General features: G+C 43.3%; 1 protein-coding gene across 2 annotated transcripts in view; it reads left to right on the top strand.

Moving 5' to 3' along the window:
- The window catches only part of MAF (MAF bZIP transcription factor), a 238,785-nt gene that overhangs the window by 9,549 nt on the left and 212,314 nt on the right, over positions 1-16,922 (top strand). For both annotated transcript variants that reach the window (XM_083629830.1, XM_083629829.1), the window contains exon 2: positions 9,380-9,441. In XM_083629830.1, coding sequence (XP_083485956.1) covers positions 9,380-9,413 — 34 coding nt within the window. In that variant the 3' untranslated portion in view covers positions 9,414-9,441. The remainder of the gene's footprint in view (positions 1-9,379; positions 9,442-16,922) is intronic.

The raw sequence follows: 16,922 nt of genomic DNA, 5'->3' as shown, positions 1-16,922 counted from the left end.
TTCACACATCCCGCCCTATAATGATCACCTGCTTTCTGCGGCCCTTTGAACTGGCACACTTTTGTTCCAGTCTCTCTCTGACAATCCAGTTCTAGGCATGTTTACACAGCACCCAGTTCAATAGTCCCAGGTAAGCGAGGATGGGATCGCCCAGCCTAGATCTCAAGCCTCCCTCTTTTTCCCCTGTAGACAGGGTTTGATATCTAGTGCGTTTCAAATACACCTTGCTGCAAAGAAAGATTAAGACAACACACACACACATGCACTCACACACCCCTTTCCCAAGCATTTTTTTCTTAGGAGTGCTCGATCCCCCGGACGGAGGGGGAGGGGCGTTCCGGATTTGCAGCGGTTTGTTGATTCAGACGCAACAAAGGCCGATTTTCTATTCTTAACGATCAGCGGCTGGACAGAGGGGCGTGAAGAAGAAGCCCGAGGTTTTTGCATTGTGCGATCACCTGGCCCCAAATCTGCTCCCTGGGCTCTCTCCCACCCTCTAGGCAGGAGGGAACTTTGGCCAGGGGATAGAGGAGGCAGGTGGCGAGACGGTCGAGAAAACTGACCAGCCTCCAATAAATTCCTTTGGTCTTGCATGTTTGGATCGGCGAAGAGCTGAACTTAGGCTGGGAAACGTTTACCTAGGACCGGTGTAAGTCTTGCCGAAGTCAATCGAGCTTGTTTCCAAGTAGACGCGCAGAGGATCGCGCTGACTTAGGACCCTTTGCAGCCCGTTCCTTCGACGCGGTTCCTCGGGAGTAAGTCCCTGTAAACCCAGTGGGACTTTCTTCTCTAGTCTATGTGCACAGCCAGAACTTTTGTAGCTCCGCTTTCAGGAGCTACAGCCGCAAAGCATCCCTTGAAAGCCGCGATCCTCTGGGCGCCCTACGTGGGAGTAAGTTAAACTGAACTCAGAGGGACTTAGTTCTGAGTAAACGTGCGCAGGATCGGGCCTCGTAGCATCCACACTAAACTGGGAATACGCACGCACACACCCTGACAGTTCCTCGTCTTCCCCGGAGTTTGTAGTATTTAAAATACAATTTCCTTGTCATGTTTACTTCACTGGGGATTGGTTACATCTGTTTGCCCATATCTTTCTTTTGTTCTTTTTCGGTATTATGCAAGTAACAGCGCGATCAGAAGAAAGCCTCACTGATGCTAGTGGGACTTACTCCCAGGTAAGTGTGCCTAGGCTCCCAGGGTAAGCATGCGTAGGATCCTGTGCGCACTTTCCTGGGAGTAAACCCCACTGAACACAGTGAGAATGACTTGCGAGCAAGAATGCATAGGATCGGGGTGTCAGTCTCGCAGAGGGGTTCAGTGGTACTTTCCTTTCAAGGAAATATGCATAGGAGTTCAGCTTTGGCTGCTGGGATTCATTCAGGCAGTTTCCAAAAAAAGAATTATCATATATATAGTTATATATATGTTTCTTAAGCCATATATCCTGAACTGAATCCTGTCCATCTGTTAACACTTAATCCTCACTCTGAAAACGCAGACACCATCAGCCACGTATCCATCCATAGGTACCCCGATTTACTGCCGCGCGTTCACGAAAGCGTAAGGGCGATTGAGAGCCACGGAATTTTCTCTGCAGCAAGAGTGACCCTACTAAGTGATTCCAGAATTGCAGCCACCATCGCCAACAAACTGGTTCAGACACGTGCGCGCCCCCCAATAAATCTCTGGCGCAGACACAGAAAGGCATCGACACGTGCCCGGTCGCCACGGATCTTGTGGACTCCCACTTAAATTCCTTCACGGATCTCGTCTTCAGTAGATTGTTTCCGATTAAATAAAGCTTCGTCGTTAGATTTGATGTAAAAGAAGGACGTCCTGGTGTAGGCACTAGAATATGTATGGGGTTTTTTATTTAAGTTTTCCCCGTTTTAAAGTTTTTTAAAGGATGTGTCTTGACTTCAAGGAATATTAACAATCGAGACAGGATAAAGAGTTGGGTGTGCAGGCACACCTTACTCGCCTGAGCGCCATTGCTCCGCACGGCCTTAATGCTCAAAGACAGCACTCAGCTGACCGGCGACGAAAAACTTCGATCCTGCAGGATTTTCCTGTGGTCAGGATCGCTCATTTCATGCCGCGCAGCTGGCCTAGGGATCTTTGAGGAAGAGGGATGAAGAGGAAGAGGGATGAAGTCCCCCGAACCTCCGACATAAAGTGAAGCTGCTTAGGACCACATCTTTTCCTCACATCCTTTCTTCAGGTAAAAAACCTGCAAGCCATCTCAGCCCGATCCTATGTGTGCTTAACTGCTTAGGATCTGCAGATTCAGGGAGAGGTGCCTGCGGCTCAGTCTCAGTCCCGTGCGCTGCGGACCCAGGCGAACGCGCAGCGTTAACGCCGACACGGATTGCTCAACCATGCGATCCTATTCATATTTACTCTGAAGTAAAGAGTTAAATGGAACTTACTCGCAGGTAAGTGTGGATTGGATCGCTGCCCTAAACGCACACTGTAGCAACTGCCCTTTCATAATTCGCTTCCTCCCTGGTGGAAATGGCGATATAGTCGCTTGGAGAGCTGGACCCCTCCTGCCCGCAAAGCAGACAGGCGATCCTAAGCCCTTGTGTGGCATCGGGATTCCGTGGAACTTCAAAGCATCTGTGGGCAAAATTGACACCAAAAGGCACGCAGGTGGAAAATTAGGCGCAGAAGTATCCCCCCTCCCCGTCCGATCTTATAGTTGCTTCGTCGGAGGTAAACCCTGTTCCCACTAAGTTTGACGGGTCTGGCTCCCTATATCTCAGCATGGCGAGGACTGCGACGTTACAGGGCATAGCTGTCAACTTTTCCCTTTTCTTGCGAGGAATCCTATTCGGAATAAGGGAATTTCCCTTTAAAAAAGGGAAACGTTGACAGCTACGTTACAGGGGCGTCCGATCCTCGCTTCCACCACAAACGATACGGTGCTGGCTCAGTATTTTGCAGACTATCATTTTGCGCTCTGAGTCTCTTAAGCCACCCCCCCCCCCTCCCACAACTTGCTGGTTCTTTGGCTGGCAACTGACTGCGGGAAACTGAGCCCCACTTGAAACCTCGAGCGAGGAAGCGTTGCGGATAACAAGCCAGTTTGGGAACGCTTCAGGCTTCGGGACCTCATGGGGGTTTACCGCTTCTGAATCGGCGCGCTTTGTATTGTCCGGCGGCAAAGCAAGGATGAGAGAGCGAACCGGAGCCTCCGCCCCACCAGCCCGCCCTCAGCCCGGGGATCCAGTTTTTGGTGCCTAGTATCGCATTCAGGGTGATTTTTCGCGGCTGGAAAATTTTCTGCGCAAGAAATTGAACTCCCGCTGGGAAAGATTTAGATCTTTTGGAATAGAATTTTTTTTAGAGCCAATCTGTTTTTCCAAGTGGGTTGTGGTTGATCATTGCACTCCTCTAGCAAAAGGAGAAGTCGAGAGTTTTAAAAAAAGAATCCGACCAGCCTACAATAAGCGCAGATGTACCTCCCTTAAAAAAATCCAGCTGCCTGCACATTATACATGGAAAGCAACCTGGCTTCCCCCAAAGAACCATGGGACCTGTAGTTTACACCTCAGAAAACTACAGTTCACAGCGCTCTTAACAAACTACAGCCCCCCAGGATTCCATGTGCTTTAAATGGGCTAAAGTGATAAAGCAGTCTTCTGCCCAGCAAACACACCTGTTTGAATAGTAGCGTTGGAAGGGACCCAAGGATCATCTAGTCCAGCCTTTCTGAACCTGTGGGTCCCCAGATGTTGTTGAACTACAACTCCCATCACCCCTAGCTAGCAAGGCCAGAGCTCAGGGATGATGGGAGTTGTAATCCAACAACATCTGGGGACACACAGGTTCAGAACCGCTGATTCTAGTCTAAGCCCCTGCACTGCAAAGGTATGTTGCTATAGCCTGGCTCGCTCACCTTTCCACGTATCTGGTATTATTTTGGTCCTTCCCCTTCGTTTTTCTTTAACATTATGTGAGGTAGAAAGGAGGGACTTCTGATAACTAGGAGAGGAACTTGAGGTGTCTATCCTTTTCCCAACCCAGTGACATTTGGTGGCAAAGAGTTAATAACATTAAGATGGGAGGTGTGAAGAATGAGATCTATTGCCCTGAGCTCCTTTGAGTTGGGGTGGTGTAGTGGTTAGAGCAGGGACACGGGACCTTTTTCAGCCTGAGGGCCATATTGTCTCATGTTCCTGGAGTGAGCAGGGCCAGAGGCAAAAGTGGGCCAAACAATGGATGCAGTGCTTGCCTTTGTACTGTAGGCTACATTCCAGGCAGGCAAAAGCCAGAGGTTTCTGCGCAGGCCTCTCTTCATCCAGGAGGCAACTTCACAATTTTAGGACATGTTTTTGCCAGGCAAAAGCAATTGAAGAGGGCCTGGAGCAAATTGGGGAGCGTTCTAAGGGTCAGGTGAAGAGACCAGGAGGCCACATCAAGCCCCTTCACCTAAAGTTCCTCACCACTGGGCTAGAGCACCAGACTAGGACTGGGGAGATCTGGATACAAATCCCTGCTCATCCACAAAGTTTGCTTTTTCTCATTGAGTAGTGGGCCACTCACTCCCTTGGTTTAGCCAAATTTGGTTTTGTTTGTTTGGTTTGCTGTGAGGACAAAAAAGAGTAACTATGCAGGCTATCCTGAGATTATTGGAGGACAGCTAGACTCTAACTGCAGTACTGTAATAATGATGATGCTGGTTTGTGATAATTATTATGTGAGTATGTCAAGCTCTGCTTGCTTAAATGGTTTTCTTAGCATGGCTAGTAAACTGCAGAAGGAGGCTACTGACACCTCCAAGGTCTTATTGCTTATTCCAAGTGGCCTTTAGAAAAAGATTGACTCTATATATAGAATATGTCTGTTACTAGCTAGGTAGATGGTTGCCAGTAATCAATGTATTATTATTATTATGCTTATATCACGTCTTTTCTTCCAAGCAGCTGGAGGCGCACATGTCCTCCACCCCCATTTTCTCCTCGCAACAACCCTGTGAGGCGGTGAACCCAAGGTCACTCAGCAAACTTGATGCCTGAGTGGGAAAATAACACGGGTTTCTCCACATCTAGTCAGACACTCTCACCACTGCCCCGCAATGCCTGTGAGAATGGTCAGCAACTAGTGGCCTGTGGCCTAAACCTGTCCCATTCAGTGATGTCGTTTGCTGCCCTTCAAATGCTAGCCTCCTAGAGAAAAGAAGGTTGTGAAGAGCAGCATCTGGGATGCCAATTATGGGAGCGGCCTTGTTCTGATTGACAAGGGACACCTGCTTTTCATACTCCCTGCTCCATCAGCTAAACCTCTTGCTGAGCAGCATTCTGCGATCAAAGACAGCACCTGTCTCTGACCACTGGGCACTGCTATTGCCGGTTATTGCCTTCAGGCCCTGGTTTGTGAGAATCTCTGTGGTGTCTGTCTGGCCAGTGCTAGACTGACTGCTGCTTTAAAAAGACTTGCTGCTCCAGCCCACTATGGCCATTGATGTGGTCATGTTTCCTTACGAAGCCCAATCTGAAGTGTGTGGTAACATGAGCATAGCCAAAATTTTTGTTAGGGGAGGTCAGGTCTTTTGTTAGGGGGGCAGAAACGACGTGATTGGTCAGTTAAGTATTTCTATTGTTTTACTTATCTAGGGGGGCAGTTGCCCCCTGCCCCCTACAACTACACCCATGTGCAGTAATGAAAGACCATTTTGATCTGGCCTTTGCTAGCTGGAGGAGGGTAAGGTTTGATGGCAAGTAACACTGGTGAAATGGGGTGGGCAATGGAGGGCTAGCGGTCCAAACTCTTGCTTTTTTATGTCTGTAATTCACTTGTAGTCCTTTGGTGACATCCTGATTTTGATAGTTTATCCAAGGCAGACAGTGGCCTTGCATATGGCAATTCAGCTCCTATAGCTGTGATGGTTTTGAGGTGTCTTCTCCAACCTGTGACCCATAATCCCCAACCATAGTCTCTGCTGACTGGGACGGCAGAAGTTGTTGTCTAAAACACCTGAAGGGCATCAGGCTGGTTTAGGGAGAGAGATTCCTTGCCTCCTCAAATCCTGCAACTATTGTTTTAAAAACGGACAGTACCAACTAGTTAATTGGTTGAGTCATTAGCTGAATTTTTAAAATGTGCATTTTTAACTTTAACCATAGCACTTCCTATACTGGGAGTCAGTTCTGATAGTGTTGCCCTAAAGTATCTTTTTGTGCAAATGACTTTCTTTTTGTTGCAAATGGTGGTTGCAATTATTATCTCTCTGTGTGCATATCTATATTTAAAGGCAACCACCTACTTCCCTCTTTCATTACATTTTTAGGAGTCACTTCTGACTAGGGATGGACAAATCTGACAATATAGGTTCCTCTCAGCTTCTATTTTTTCGGCCTTCGGTTCTTTGCATTTCCACATCAGTTTGCAATTTTATTTTCAATTCCTCCTGAAAATTCACCAACATTTCAATGTGACTTTCTCCTAATACCTACTTTTCCCGTATGCATTCCCCCCCCCCCGAGATACACCGTTTTTTGCAAAGCAGTTTTCTCTAATATAATGCATTTTTGTATGCTACTTCTACCGATATACACATTTTTATGCACAGTGTACCCTAGTTGCAAATGTTACCTGGCTAGAGAACTGCACTGCAAAATTCAGAAGCGCGTTCCATGTGTAGGATGGCTGTGCTTTGGTTTGTATATTGTTTTGTAAAGTGCAAATTAGGCAGGTGCAGTTTTAAATGTCAGCTGAATCAACCCCCCCAATCCCTCCTTCTGACACCCAAAGCTCTAAATGTCCACTGTTCAGACTCTGCCTTTGACTGGAGCTCTGGACAGGCTGAAGCCATGCTCATTTCCCCCCATATCCTCCCAAAAAGCAGCCTGGAATGTGCCTTGGGAAGAGAACACTGCTCTTTGCCTGCATTCCTAGTTGCCTGCATGTATCTGCAAATACGTCTGTCCTTTTTTTGGGGGGGGCATTGTATTTAAGCTAATTGTTCCAAAGCATTACTTGCTTTCCCGTGTGATGGACCTATTGTCTGAAGCCATTTCCCCCAATATCTCTTTCGATATAACCGCAATATGTATTCCCATTGGTGTAATTAATTTAGTTGAAGGGGAAGGGAAGCAGTGAGCAGGCCAAAATAGTTAAATCGCTAGATAGCTGAAATTAAATGTTAGCAATTGTGATTCCTAATAAATCTGAGTTTCATTTCCTCTTGCAGTGACTGTTTCACTTCGAGTCCTTCTGGAGTTTACAGCACATTTCATAGTTTTTGCCACCTCCTTGCTCACAGATAACGCAAACACAGGAAGGAGAATCGGTTATGCATTTGATGGAGGACCTTCTGCCGAGTCATTTTTATTTAGAATAAGAAAAATAAAATATTAGTTAGATCTGCTAAAATACAATATTTGTGTCATAGTAAATTGAAGATTTTCTTGGGGAAATGATTTTGTAACATAGAACCAGATGATAGGGGAAAGGGAAACTTATTAAATGATAACTCTTACAGCAATGCTGCCAAATTATAAAAGAGAGAGAGAGGTGATGATATCAACCATGTTAAATTAATAAATCTGTATTGCCTTATTTTACACTGAGCTAATGCAGCATTTCTTGGTTTTTGCCTCTCTATTAATACCCAATCATCAAGTAATTTTAATTGAATATTTGGATGCTGCAGAAGTCTATGTTGGGCTTTGATTTGATTGAGTCAGTTGTAATGCTAGGAGAGGGATGTCCTCTTTATAGTCTAAAGATAATAAAAGGATGCTGACCGCAACACTTCTTGGATGCTCTTCAGGTGGGGTGGGGGTGGGAAAATTGAATACCTATCCCTTCCAAATGAATGCATTCATAATAGGATGGATTTGCCAGTTGGCATGAAAGCAGAGGTCATCTTGAGGAAAATGACACCTAAGGTCTAAAGGAGTCATCTGCTTTAAGAGATCCTGGGCAAGATGCCAAATATTGCATTTAAGAATACGTATCCCCCAAGTTTTTTTGTTTTTTGTTTTTTTGTTTCGGTCCAAAAATAACACGGGAGGCAGGCAAAACAGGCATCTGGAAATGATCGTTATCCATCCACCCATTTGTTCATCCTCACATCGTCTCCCTGCAATGCACTATGCTGCACTATGTTCGGAACGGATTTTAATATTCTACACTAGCAAGCCTGGGTATTGGAAAGGATATATAAAAATAGAAGCCTTACTTTCAAAAATGGTATAGTGGACAATTTTTCTAAACTGGAAATAAAATTTGGGTATCATATCTATCAGTTGTCTTTTTTTCTTTTAATTTTTTTTAAAGAGCTCTCAAGAAACAGGATTTATTTTTGTCATGCTCTTATATACTCAAAAAATGGATTTATTCGCAGCTGGGCTAGCTTACAGTATTTTTGCTGCTGTGTGCTTTTCCGTCACAGGCAGAGTTCATGAGGAAACATTGAATATATGATTATTTCAGGTACAACCCAGGATGTGCTTATTGCGGAGCAGTGACATTAATGGGATTACTCTGGGGTAAAACTGATTATGCATTGCAGTCACAAGCAATGCAGATGAGGTTATTCATGCTCAAATTTGCACCACAGTTCCTTGTAAACTGTGTCCTTGTAAAGCTTCAGTCCTATAGGCGCTTACCTGGGAGTGAGCCTCGCAGGACTTACTCCTGAACAGACATGCATAGGATTTCACTGTAAATAATGTATTTCTCTTCCTCTAAAATAATTAGATTTTTCAATAAATCCTGCCAGTTTGAGCTTGTACAACATGAGAAATTCAAGGGGCAACAGTGTTTGCTGTTTGCTGTTACACTGCTACGTATGTACATCAATTCACTATTCTTTTGTTCATTTACAGTAACACAGCTAATTATTCTGACGAGTAGAAAATAAAAGAAATGCATTATGAAAAATTAAAGGCTACAATTCTATATTATCTAAGCTGGGAACAAGCCCCATTAAACTTAATGAGACTTACATCTGAGTAGACATGACGAAGGCTGCACCATAAAGGAACCTTAGCTCACAGCTTGGAGAGCAAGGTGTTTTGTTTTTGATTTAGCAATTTCCCCCTCCTATCTTTCTAGTTCTTTTTCTATGGCTTTCCTATTATAGAATTGATATGAAAATCAAAGGACAGAACTAGAAAATCCATTTCAGATAATGCTTAATATTATCAGTGCTGCTGCTTCAAACAATGGACGAGATAAGGCTTGTGCATCAAAGACTGCAGTTGTAAATACACTTATTAGGGAGTAAATTCTATTGAACTTGCTTCCGAGTAAAACTATAAAGCATCAAGCTGCTCCTGATTTATGTCAGACTAATAAAGCTTTATTTTTAAAAACACTTTTATTAACTATATTAAAAAAAAATATTTTTTTTTTACTAAATTAGGTATCCAAGAGAATCTTCTACATCAGTGATGTGAAAATTCCTGTTACCTGGAGTCTGACAAGGTACAGTTTTATTTTATTTGCATAGCTGGCTTCTGCTTTCTCCTCCTCCTTCAAAAACAGCCAAGCTGTAGCATAATGTAAGAGAAGAAAAATTATTGACCACAACGGAAGTGTCCCTGTTGATTTCCCAAAGCTGTGTGGAAGCCGCTGTGTTTTGCGTAGTGGGGACTTTAATGGTGTCTCTTCTCCAATTTTCCTTTGGAACTCCTGCAACTCTTTTACTGAGTGCATGATCTTTTGCCGATGTTATTCTGTGTGTGTGTTTTGTATATGAGTGCGTTCCAAACTGCAACCAAGTGTGTGAATTGTGACAACTTCCCCTCCAATCCTATTGAGTATCCGTGCTGCTCCATTTATGCCTACGTATTTTCTCAGTAAAGTATCCCCACCAGCACCAGTCCAGATACTAGTCATCTGTTGTTGCTGCTGTTGCACCCTGTGCTTGCTCTTTTCAAAGCATGAGGCAGGCTTTTCCAAATGAAATGCAAGTAAGCAGATGGAAGAGAGAGTGTATGAGATGTTTTCTGATTTTACTCTTTGATTCTTCACAGCATGCAATCCAGTTCCATTTCTCTGTTTACCTTGAAGAGGGCAGCTGCCCTTCTCCTTTGCAAGGGACAAGCTACACATTATGTTAGCCATGCACATGTGCCTTTGAGTGCAGAAGTGTGTTTTGTTGTTTTTAAATAAATGGCTAGAATGGGAGCTCATATCTGGGTTGGAACCCTAGCACAGGAAGGGTAAGGGGCTCTAATCTCTCTCCCCACCAGCTGTGGTTTCAGTCCATATGGAGGGCCCTACATCTGTGATTTGCACAGGGGGGTAATAACATTGGAGTAATAACTTCCAACCTAGCAGTTCGAAAGCACACCAGTGCAAGTAGATAAATAGGTACCGCTCCGGTGGGAAGGTAAACGGCGTTTCTGTGCGCTGCTTTGGTTCTCCAGAAGCGGCTTAGTGATGCTGGCCACAGGACCTGGAAGCTGTATGCCAGCTCCCTTGGCCAATAAAACGAGATGAGCGCCGCAACCCCAGAGTCGGCCACGATTGGACCTAATGGTCAGGGGTCCCTTTACCTTTACCTAATAACTGTAAGTTTTTCCAAATCAATGTTGCAGGCATGAAGAGGAGGAGGAATTTGAACTAGGATTATAGTTGTGTGCGGAGCCGAAATCCCTTCTACCCCAAATGCAAGAATGCTGGTCTGAATTGCTTTTCCGCAGACCCTGAGGCAGTTTGTATGTAAAAGCGAAACCAAAGCCCTGCCCTTAAAAGTGTACCTACTAAAGCTGCTTGAGGATTTTGATTTCTGTGCAAACTGACCTGATATTCATCTCCCGGAATAACACACAGATTGGAATGTTACTATCCTTTGGATTTTGCAGTTCTCTGAATTTTGTGGTGCATTTCTTATCTAAAGAAATGCTCCAAAATGCTTTACAAGTTGTGTATTTTAGAATAAAATACATGTAGAAATGTGTCTATTGAGATAAGATGCATATTTAAATATATAATTTATGTGATTTAATATGTATTTAAATACAAATTTTCATGCATTTTTTTTTAAAAAAGGAAAATAGTTTAGAAACAGGATGGGATAGATTTATGAATAAAGATGTGCAAGATTACCATGGAACAAAAATAGACGAACCTGTCCATCCCCAACAGCCATGTAGCTAACATAATGTGCAGTTTGGCTCTTAGTCCTTGCATAGGAAGTGCAGGGAACTATTTGCACTCCAGATGTTGCTGAACTACATCATCAACTCCAGCAGACACTTTCATCAACTTCAGCAGACATGGTCTGTGGCCAGGGATGATGGGACTTGCAGTTCAACAACATTTGCAGGGCCAAAGTTTCCCTTCACCTGTTGCATAGGGATATCTTGTCTCATTGTCTGATAGGAACTAGTTGCTGTCCAAGCACCTGACTTCCAGCCATGAACACAGGTTGGTGGTGGTGGAGTGTGGGGTGGAGAAGCATCTATCTTCCCCCTTACTCTTGTGCATCTAGTTGTTCATTTGAACACCTATCTGAGATAACAATTGCCCCTTTTTGCAGTGTGTGTGTGTGTTTATTTTCATAATACCTTCAATATGTTTGGTGCTTTCAATTGTACAAAAATAGGTCTCTGCCCTGAGGAGCTTACAATCTGTAATTCAACACAGGTCAGATAAGTGAGGAAAAGAAGGGAGATGGAGGGAAAGAGGGACAGAAAATGCATTTATACCATCAAACTTCAATGCATATTCACAATTTCTGCTTTGTAAAGCACAGAACCATGTGAAGGAAAAAGAAGTGATAATGGGGAATAAGAAACATGAGGACCAGTCCCTTGCACACACCTTCAGTTATTGCGGTGGGGTATCTTTGTGGCCAGCTCTGCTGAGTTACGATGCACTCAGTACATTTGGAGGTGGGTGGGGTTCATATCCTTATCTGCGGGTGATGTTTAATATCCTTGGACAAATGCACTCTTCCTTAGCTTGTACACCTCTGCATTTCTTGCTTGACATGTCTGGGTTCTGTGGACAAGACTGAGCCCCATTAAATAAAATGGGTTTGTTTGTTTTGCTTTTGTTATTGGGGTAGAGGGTTCTAAACTTCAGTTTGTGACTTAGGGATGCTTCCTGGGACATAGCACAAGACCCTCTGATCTCGCATGCACATTGTTTTCAACCCCTTCTCTTTTTAAATTCTTGTTGTTTGTGCCTTCCTTTCTCTGCACACTTTAGGATCAGAAATGCATGTGGCTTGTGGAGTGGCCTCACAATGAATTAGCTTTTCCGATTATCAATATCCCTGTGTACGCCTTGAATTATGCAATCTCTTACATTAGTTAGGAATGCTGGCTGCCCCGCTCCTTTACTTGGTCAGTAAGATGCTATGTTTATATACAGTACCATTGCTTTCTTACGTTCCCCTAAACAAAATGGAATTAAAATTATATTTGCCAGCGGGTTAATGGCATAGCAAAAATCTTGATGGTATGTTTAAAAGGACTTGCTTTGGAGCAGTGAGTTGGCAGGTTGTGATTGCGGAGACATAACAGAAGTGGGTGGGCTTGCTGTCCTTATGCTTCAATGTATGCTGCCTCATTGTAGTTACTCCATGCTTACAACAGGATATGCTAAGAAAAGACTAGGGGTGGGGCACCTGATGCCTGGGGGCCATATGTGGCCCTCCAGGCATCTCTCTATGGCCCTTGGAACTCTCCCCAGGCCATGTCCCTCACTAGCCCTGCATGTTTTCACTTGGCTGGAAGATGTTCTCGAACTCTGATGCCTCTGGCTTCCCTAGATGGAGGCTAAAGAGTGTGTGTGAGTGTGTGTAGAAACTAGCCTACTGTCCATAATTGTTGCTCCACCTACTTCTGCTTCTGACCCCGCCCACCACTGGCACCTGGCGCTCAGAAAGGTGTTCAAAAGGGAATGACCCTGGGCTGATAAGGTTCTCTACCCTGGCTGTATAGAGTGTTGGAATATTGACATAACTCAATTATCTCCTGTGAAGCGGTAATGTGTCATCTCACAGTAAAAATGTGAAAGAAATAAATGGTACGGAAGCAACAGAGAATGTGCATTGCAGTTCACAGATGTTCACATATCATTGATTCAGGCTTGCAAAGAAGTCAATAAAAACTATTAACAATTCCTCCTGCCTTAGTATACTTATGGTGTAGTAAAGTGGATATGAGTGTTGGTGCTTGGAACAGAGAGATTTGGGTTGCTAGCCCCACACTGCTGTCAGGCTCAATAGGAGTCCCGGGGCCATCTCTCAGCATAAGCACAGTAGCAGAGTTTGGGTGATCCCAGCGCTTGGCTCAGATGTGAACAAGCCCTGAACCTGTGCAAGCAGTTCTGTCTTCCATCCTTTGTGCAACCTGATAAATGAGCCAGGAAGTCTTAAGTGAACCAAGTCACCAAAACCAAGAAATCACTGTCAGTAGCTTCACACCAAGCCTGGATATAAAGCCATGGCTTGACATTGGCTTCTTATCCTGCCTTGTTCCAAAGCTGTTAGCTGTAATACCCCTTTCAGAAAAAACTGGAAACAGTAGTTTCCACTGGAGAAGTGTAGGTGTCATGTGCATCGCCACAACGCCTGTTCATATTTTGGATTGAGTCAAGATACCCTCATTCTTACCAGCTCAGTATATAATATATTTATGGAACATTGGTGGCCTGAAGTCGTGTTTGGCTTTTGGAGAGAGGGAACCTCTCTCCCAGTTGAGAAAATGTTTCTGTGCCTGATTACCCACAGGTGATTCTCATGTCCATTTAGTACATGATTACTAGGAAGTACAGGTGTGTCTCCACAGCAGAAGGAGATGGTAGAGTTTTGAGCTGTTGGAAAGGGCTGCCCTACTCCCTGTGTGAAAAGCACTCTGCAAGTAGAAGACTAGCAAAAAAGTGAGTAATAGAAGTGTTCTTCTGATATACTAGCTTTGTTGTGCCTTTTGTTGTTAATTTCCAGGGAAGGTTTTGCATAGGGGAACATTCAAGAATGTGAGCCCACCTGGGAGTCTGAAGCAGTACAGCCTATGTTTCTATCTCCAGAACCTGCTCCAAATTTGAGGGGACGAGTCCCGGGCAAAGTACCACCTGACAGTACCCTTCCTGCTCTGTGGGTGGCTAGGAGCCACCATTTATGTTTCCTACAGGGTCTTTGATACAACGCTGCTGCATAGGATCTTGGGGAATTAAAGCAGTGGCTTGCAGGCTTAGTTCACTGGCATGGCAGGGTGGGCAGAGTAGGTATTCTGTCCCGCCCACTATGCCAATGAACTATGCCTGCAAGCCACCGTTTTTAATTTCCTACAATCCTATGGAGCAGCATTGTATCAAAGACACTGTAGGTGCTGGTGGGTCCAGGTGGGCCCTCAACAGTTGCCTCAGGATGTTGGGTGGTGAAGCCCCAGCAAGGACAGCCAAGGATGGTGGGAGTTGTAATTCAGCAACTTCTGGAGGGCCAAAGATTCCCTGCACCTGCCCTAAGTGCTCTGCATGTGTAGCTGAGTTTTATGCCCAATGGAACTGTGCTTAGGACTGTGGGCTTTGTCATTAGCAGAGTGAGCATTTGTTTGAATGCACCTGATCTGCAGTAAAGCGTTTGTACATTGCAGCTGGGGCTGCGCGGTGATTCATGCTAGAAGAAAAGTGTGTAGTCTCACAGCTCTTGCTCTGCTGCAATTAAGTCTTTTTATTTAGCTTATTTTCAGTTCTCTGGTGTTTTGTCTTCGGGGAGGGAGAATCTGTAGAGTTAATGTGCACAGGCCTAACCTCTGGCTTTACAAAAACCAAACCTTCTGGGGAGAAAAAAAGAGAACCGAATCATTTCACTTCCTCCTAAATCCTGGATTTAGCAATTGCTGACCGATTGGTGTTGCAAAAGAGATTAGCACAAAAAACCATGTAACTTTGAAACAAACAGATATTGGACTGAGGAAGAGTTAATGAACTTATGTGGTGAGGTTCAGATTGTGCTGACCCCTATGGTAATATTTCATATAAGGTTACTGTGGGGAGAGAAATCAAATTTCAGCCGTGAATGTGATTGACAGGTGGAAGCGAGGGAGAGAGAGACATCTGGTCAGATGGGGAATTTGGGAAAGAGAAGGACAAGTGGGGGAAGTGTCGGTGTAATATTAGGAATAATAAGTGTAGATATGAAAAGCCCAATACTTATACTCTCCAGAGGCATGCTTAACTTTATTCTTAAACTACCAGTCTTGAACTTGTCCGACTAAACTGCCATCAAAAAACAGACAAAAAGTATGGAGTTGGATGGTCGTGTTGCTTATTTTGTGTCTAATTTGACTTTGCTGGAAAAAGAAAACTGTGTCTGTTTGAGTAAGTAATGGCTGGCACGAAGCATCAAAAGATGAAAGATGAGTGAGGCAGTAAAAACCACTGGTTTTTAGCTGGAAAATATGAATGAAGCAAAATCAACCTTTCCTCTGTTTCATGAATGATGTGTAGTGCATTGGAGACTCAGTGAGAGAGGGAGAATTTAATGCAGAGGTTGCAAAATAAATAATAGTAGTAAATATTTAGTCCCTCCCTGGTTCTATGATTGATTTATCTTTCCATTGTATGGAGTATTTTTGGAATTTGAAGGTCCGTAGATAATAAATATGAACCGAACTGTAATATTGGTTTGGATTATATTGGCATGTTAATTGTAATTGGTACGGGCTAATTTCATACCTCCCCACCTTCTGGATTTTATTTTTAACCAAAGAGATACTATCTGTGTGGGAAAGTGAATTGGTATTTTGGAATTCTGTATGTGTAGCATGGATGTTGGACTGGGAAGAATAGTGGCAAGAGACTTAATCCTCTCCTAATGTTCCAGTTTCCTTTTTAAAAATGCAGGGTTTTTTATTTATGAATAAAAAAATACAAAAAACACAGAGAACATGTCTGTATAGAAAGATCATATTAATTAGGAAACGTTTGTTCTGGAAACCTATTTCTTATATAGAAGTATCTCTTTAATCTGTAATCTAATTTATTTAAAAAACCTTTTAGTTTTATGTGTGTCTATAATGCTGTTCCATTCCCCTCCTTTATCTTTTAGATATCTCTGAAATCTTTTGGATTTCAAAATGTCTGAAATCATTTGGTATCTATGAAATCTATATTTTATAGAGGTAGATTTCCAAAGAAAGAATGAATATGAGAGTCCGAGTAGAACTGAGGTACTACAAGTTTTTAGAATTGGTTATAGAGATAAAGTAAATCTCATTCCTAAACTTGAATTTCACCCCTCAGTATTATTTTCAATATAATTTTGCATCTTAATCAATTTTAGTTTTTCATTTGTGGGATTTTAGTTTGTAATAAAGTACACATTTCATCATTTATTATGAAAATTATTGTGCCAAGATATACTTTAAAATGAAAATGAACCTATCTAGAAATTAATACTTTACACAGTGTAATTCTAACTTATGTCTACTCAGAAGCAAGTCCCATTGAATTCAATGGGGCTTATGCCAAGGTAAATGGGATTGGGATCGCTGCCTTTGGCAATCAGCTGCAAGTGTTAATTTAAGCAGCGTGTAGGTTTCCTTTAGTATAAAAGCAACACCTCTTTGACATCTGTAAGGAATTTAAGATTATAGACTCAGTGTTCTCTTTGTGCTCCATATTTTTAAAGCTTTTTAAAGCTCTCACATATTCCAAAATGTATAGGGTCACATAAGCATCAGACATGCATATTAGTCTGTATACATATGTATAATTGCTGAAATCCAGTGGTTTTTTCTTAGTAGGTGTCGCAGCACTGTAAAGTGTTGTGCATAGTGCACGAATGATAAAATCAGACCCATTACTGTGTCTTTCTTAGTGGACGTCTGTGCAGAATTCTGCCAAGCACAGGTGTATAGAGGAATCCCATGCAGTTTCAGAATGGATTTTTGTAATTTCACTTCTGTGTTATCAAGTTGTTGTGCATGCCAAGGTAGATGTAACAC

This window comes from Podarcis filfolensis (genome assembly GCF_964270895.1).
Source record: "Podarcis filfolensis genome assembly, chromosome: 8".
Taxonomy (NCBI): domain Eukaryota; kingdom Metazoa; phylum Chordata; class Lepidosauria; order Squamata; family Lacertidae; genus Podarcis; species Podarcis filfolensis.
The sequence above is the reverse complement of the archived record's forward strand: the minus strand, read 5'-3'. Positions and strand labels throughout refer to the sequence as shown.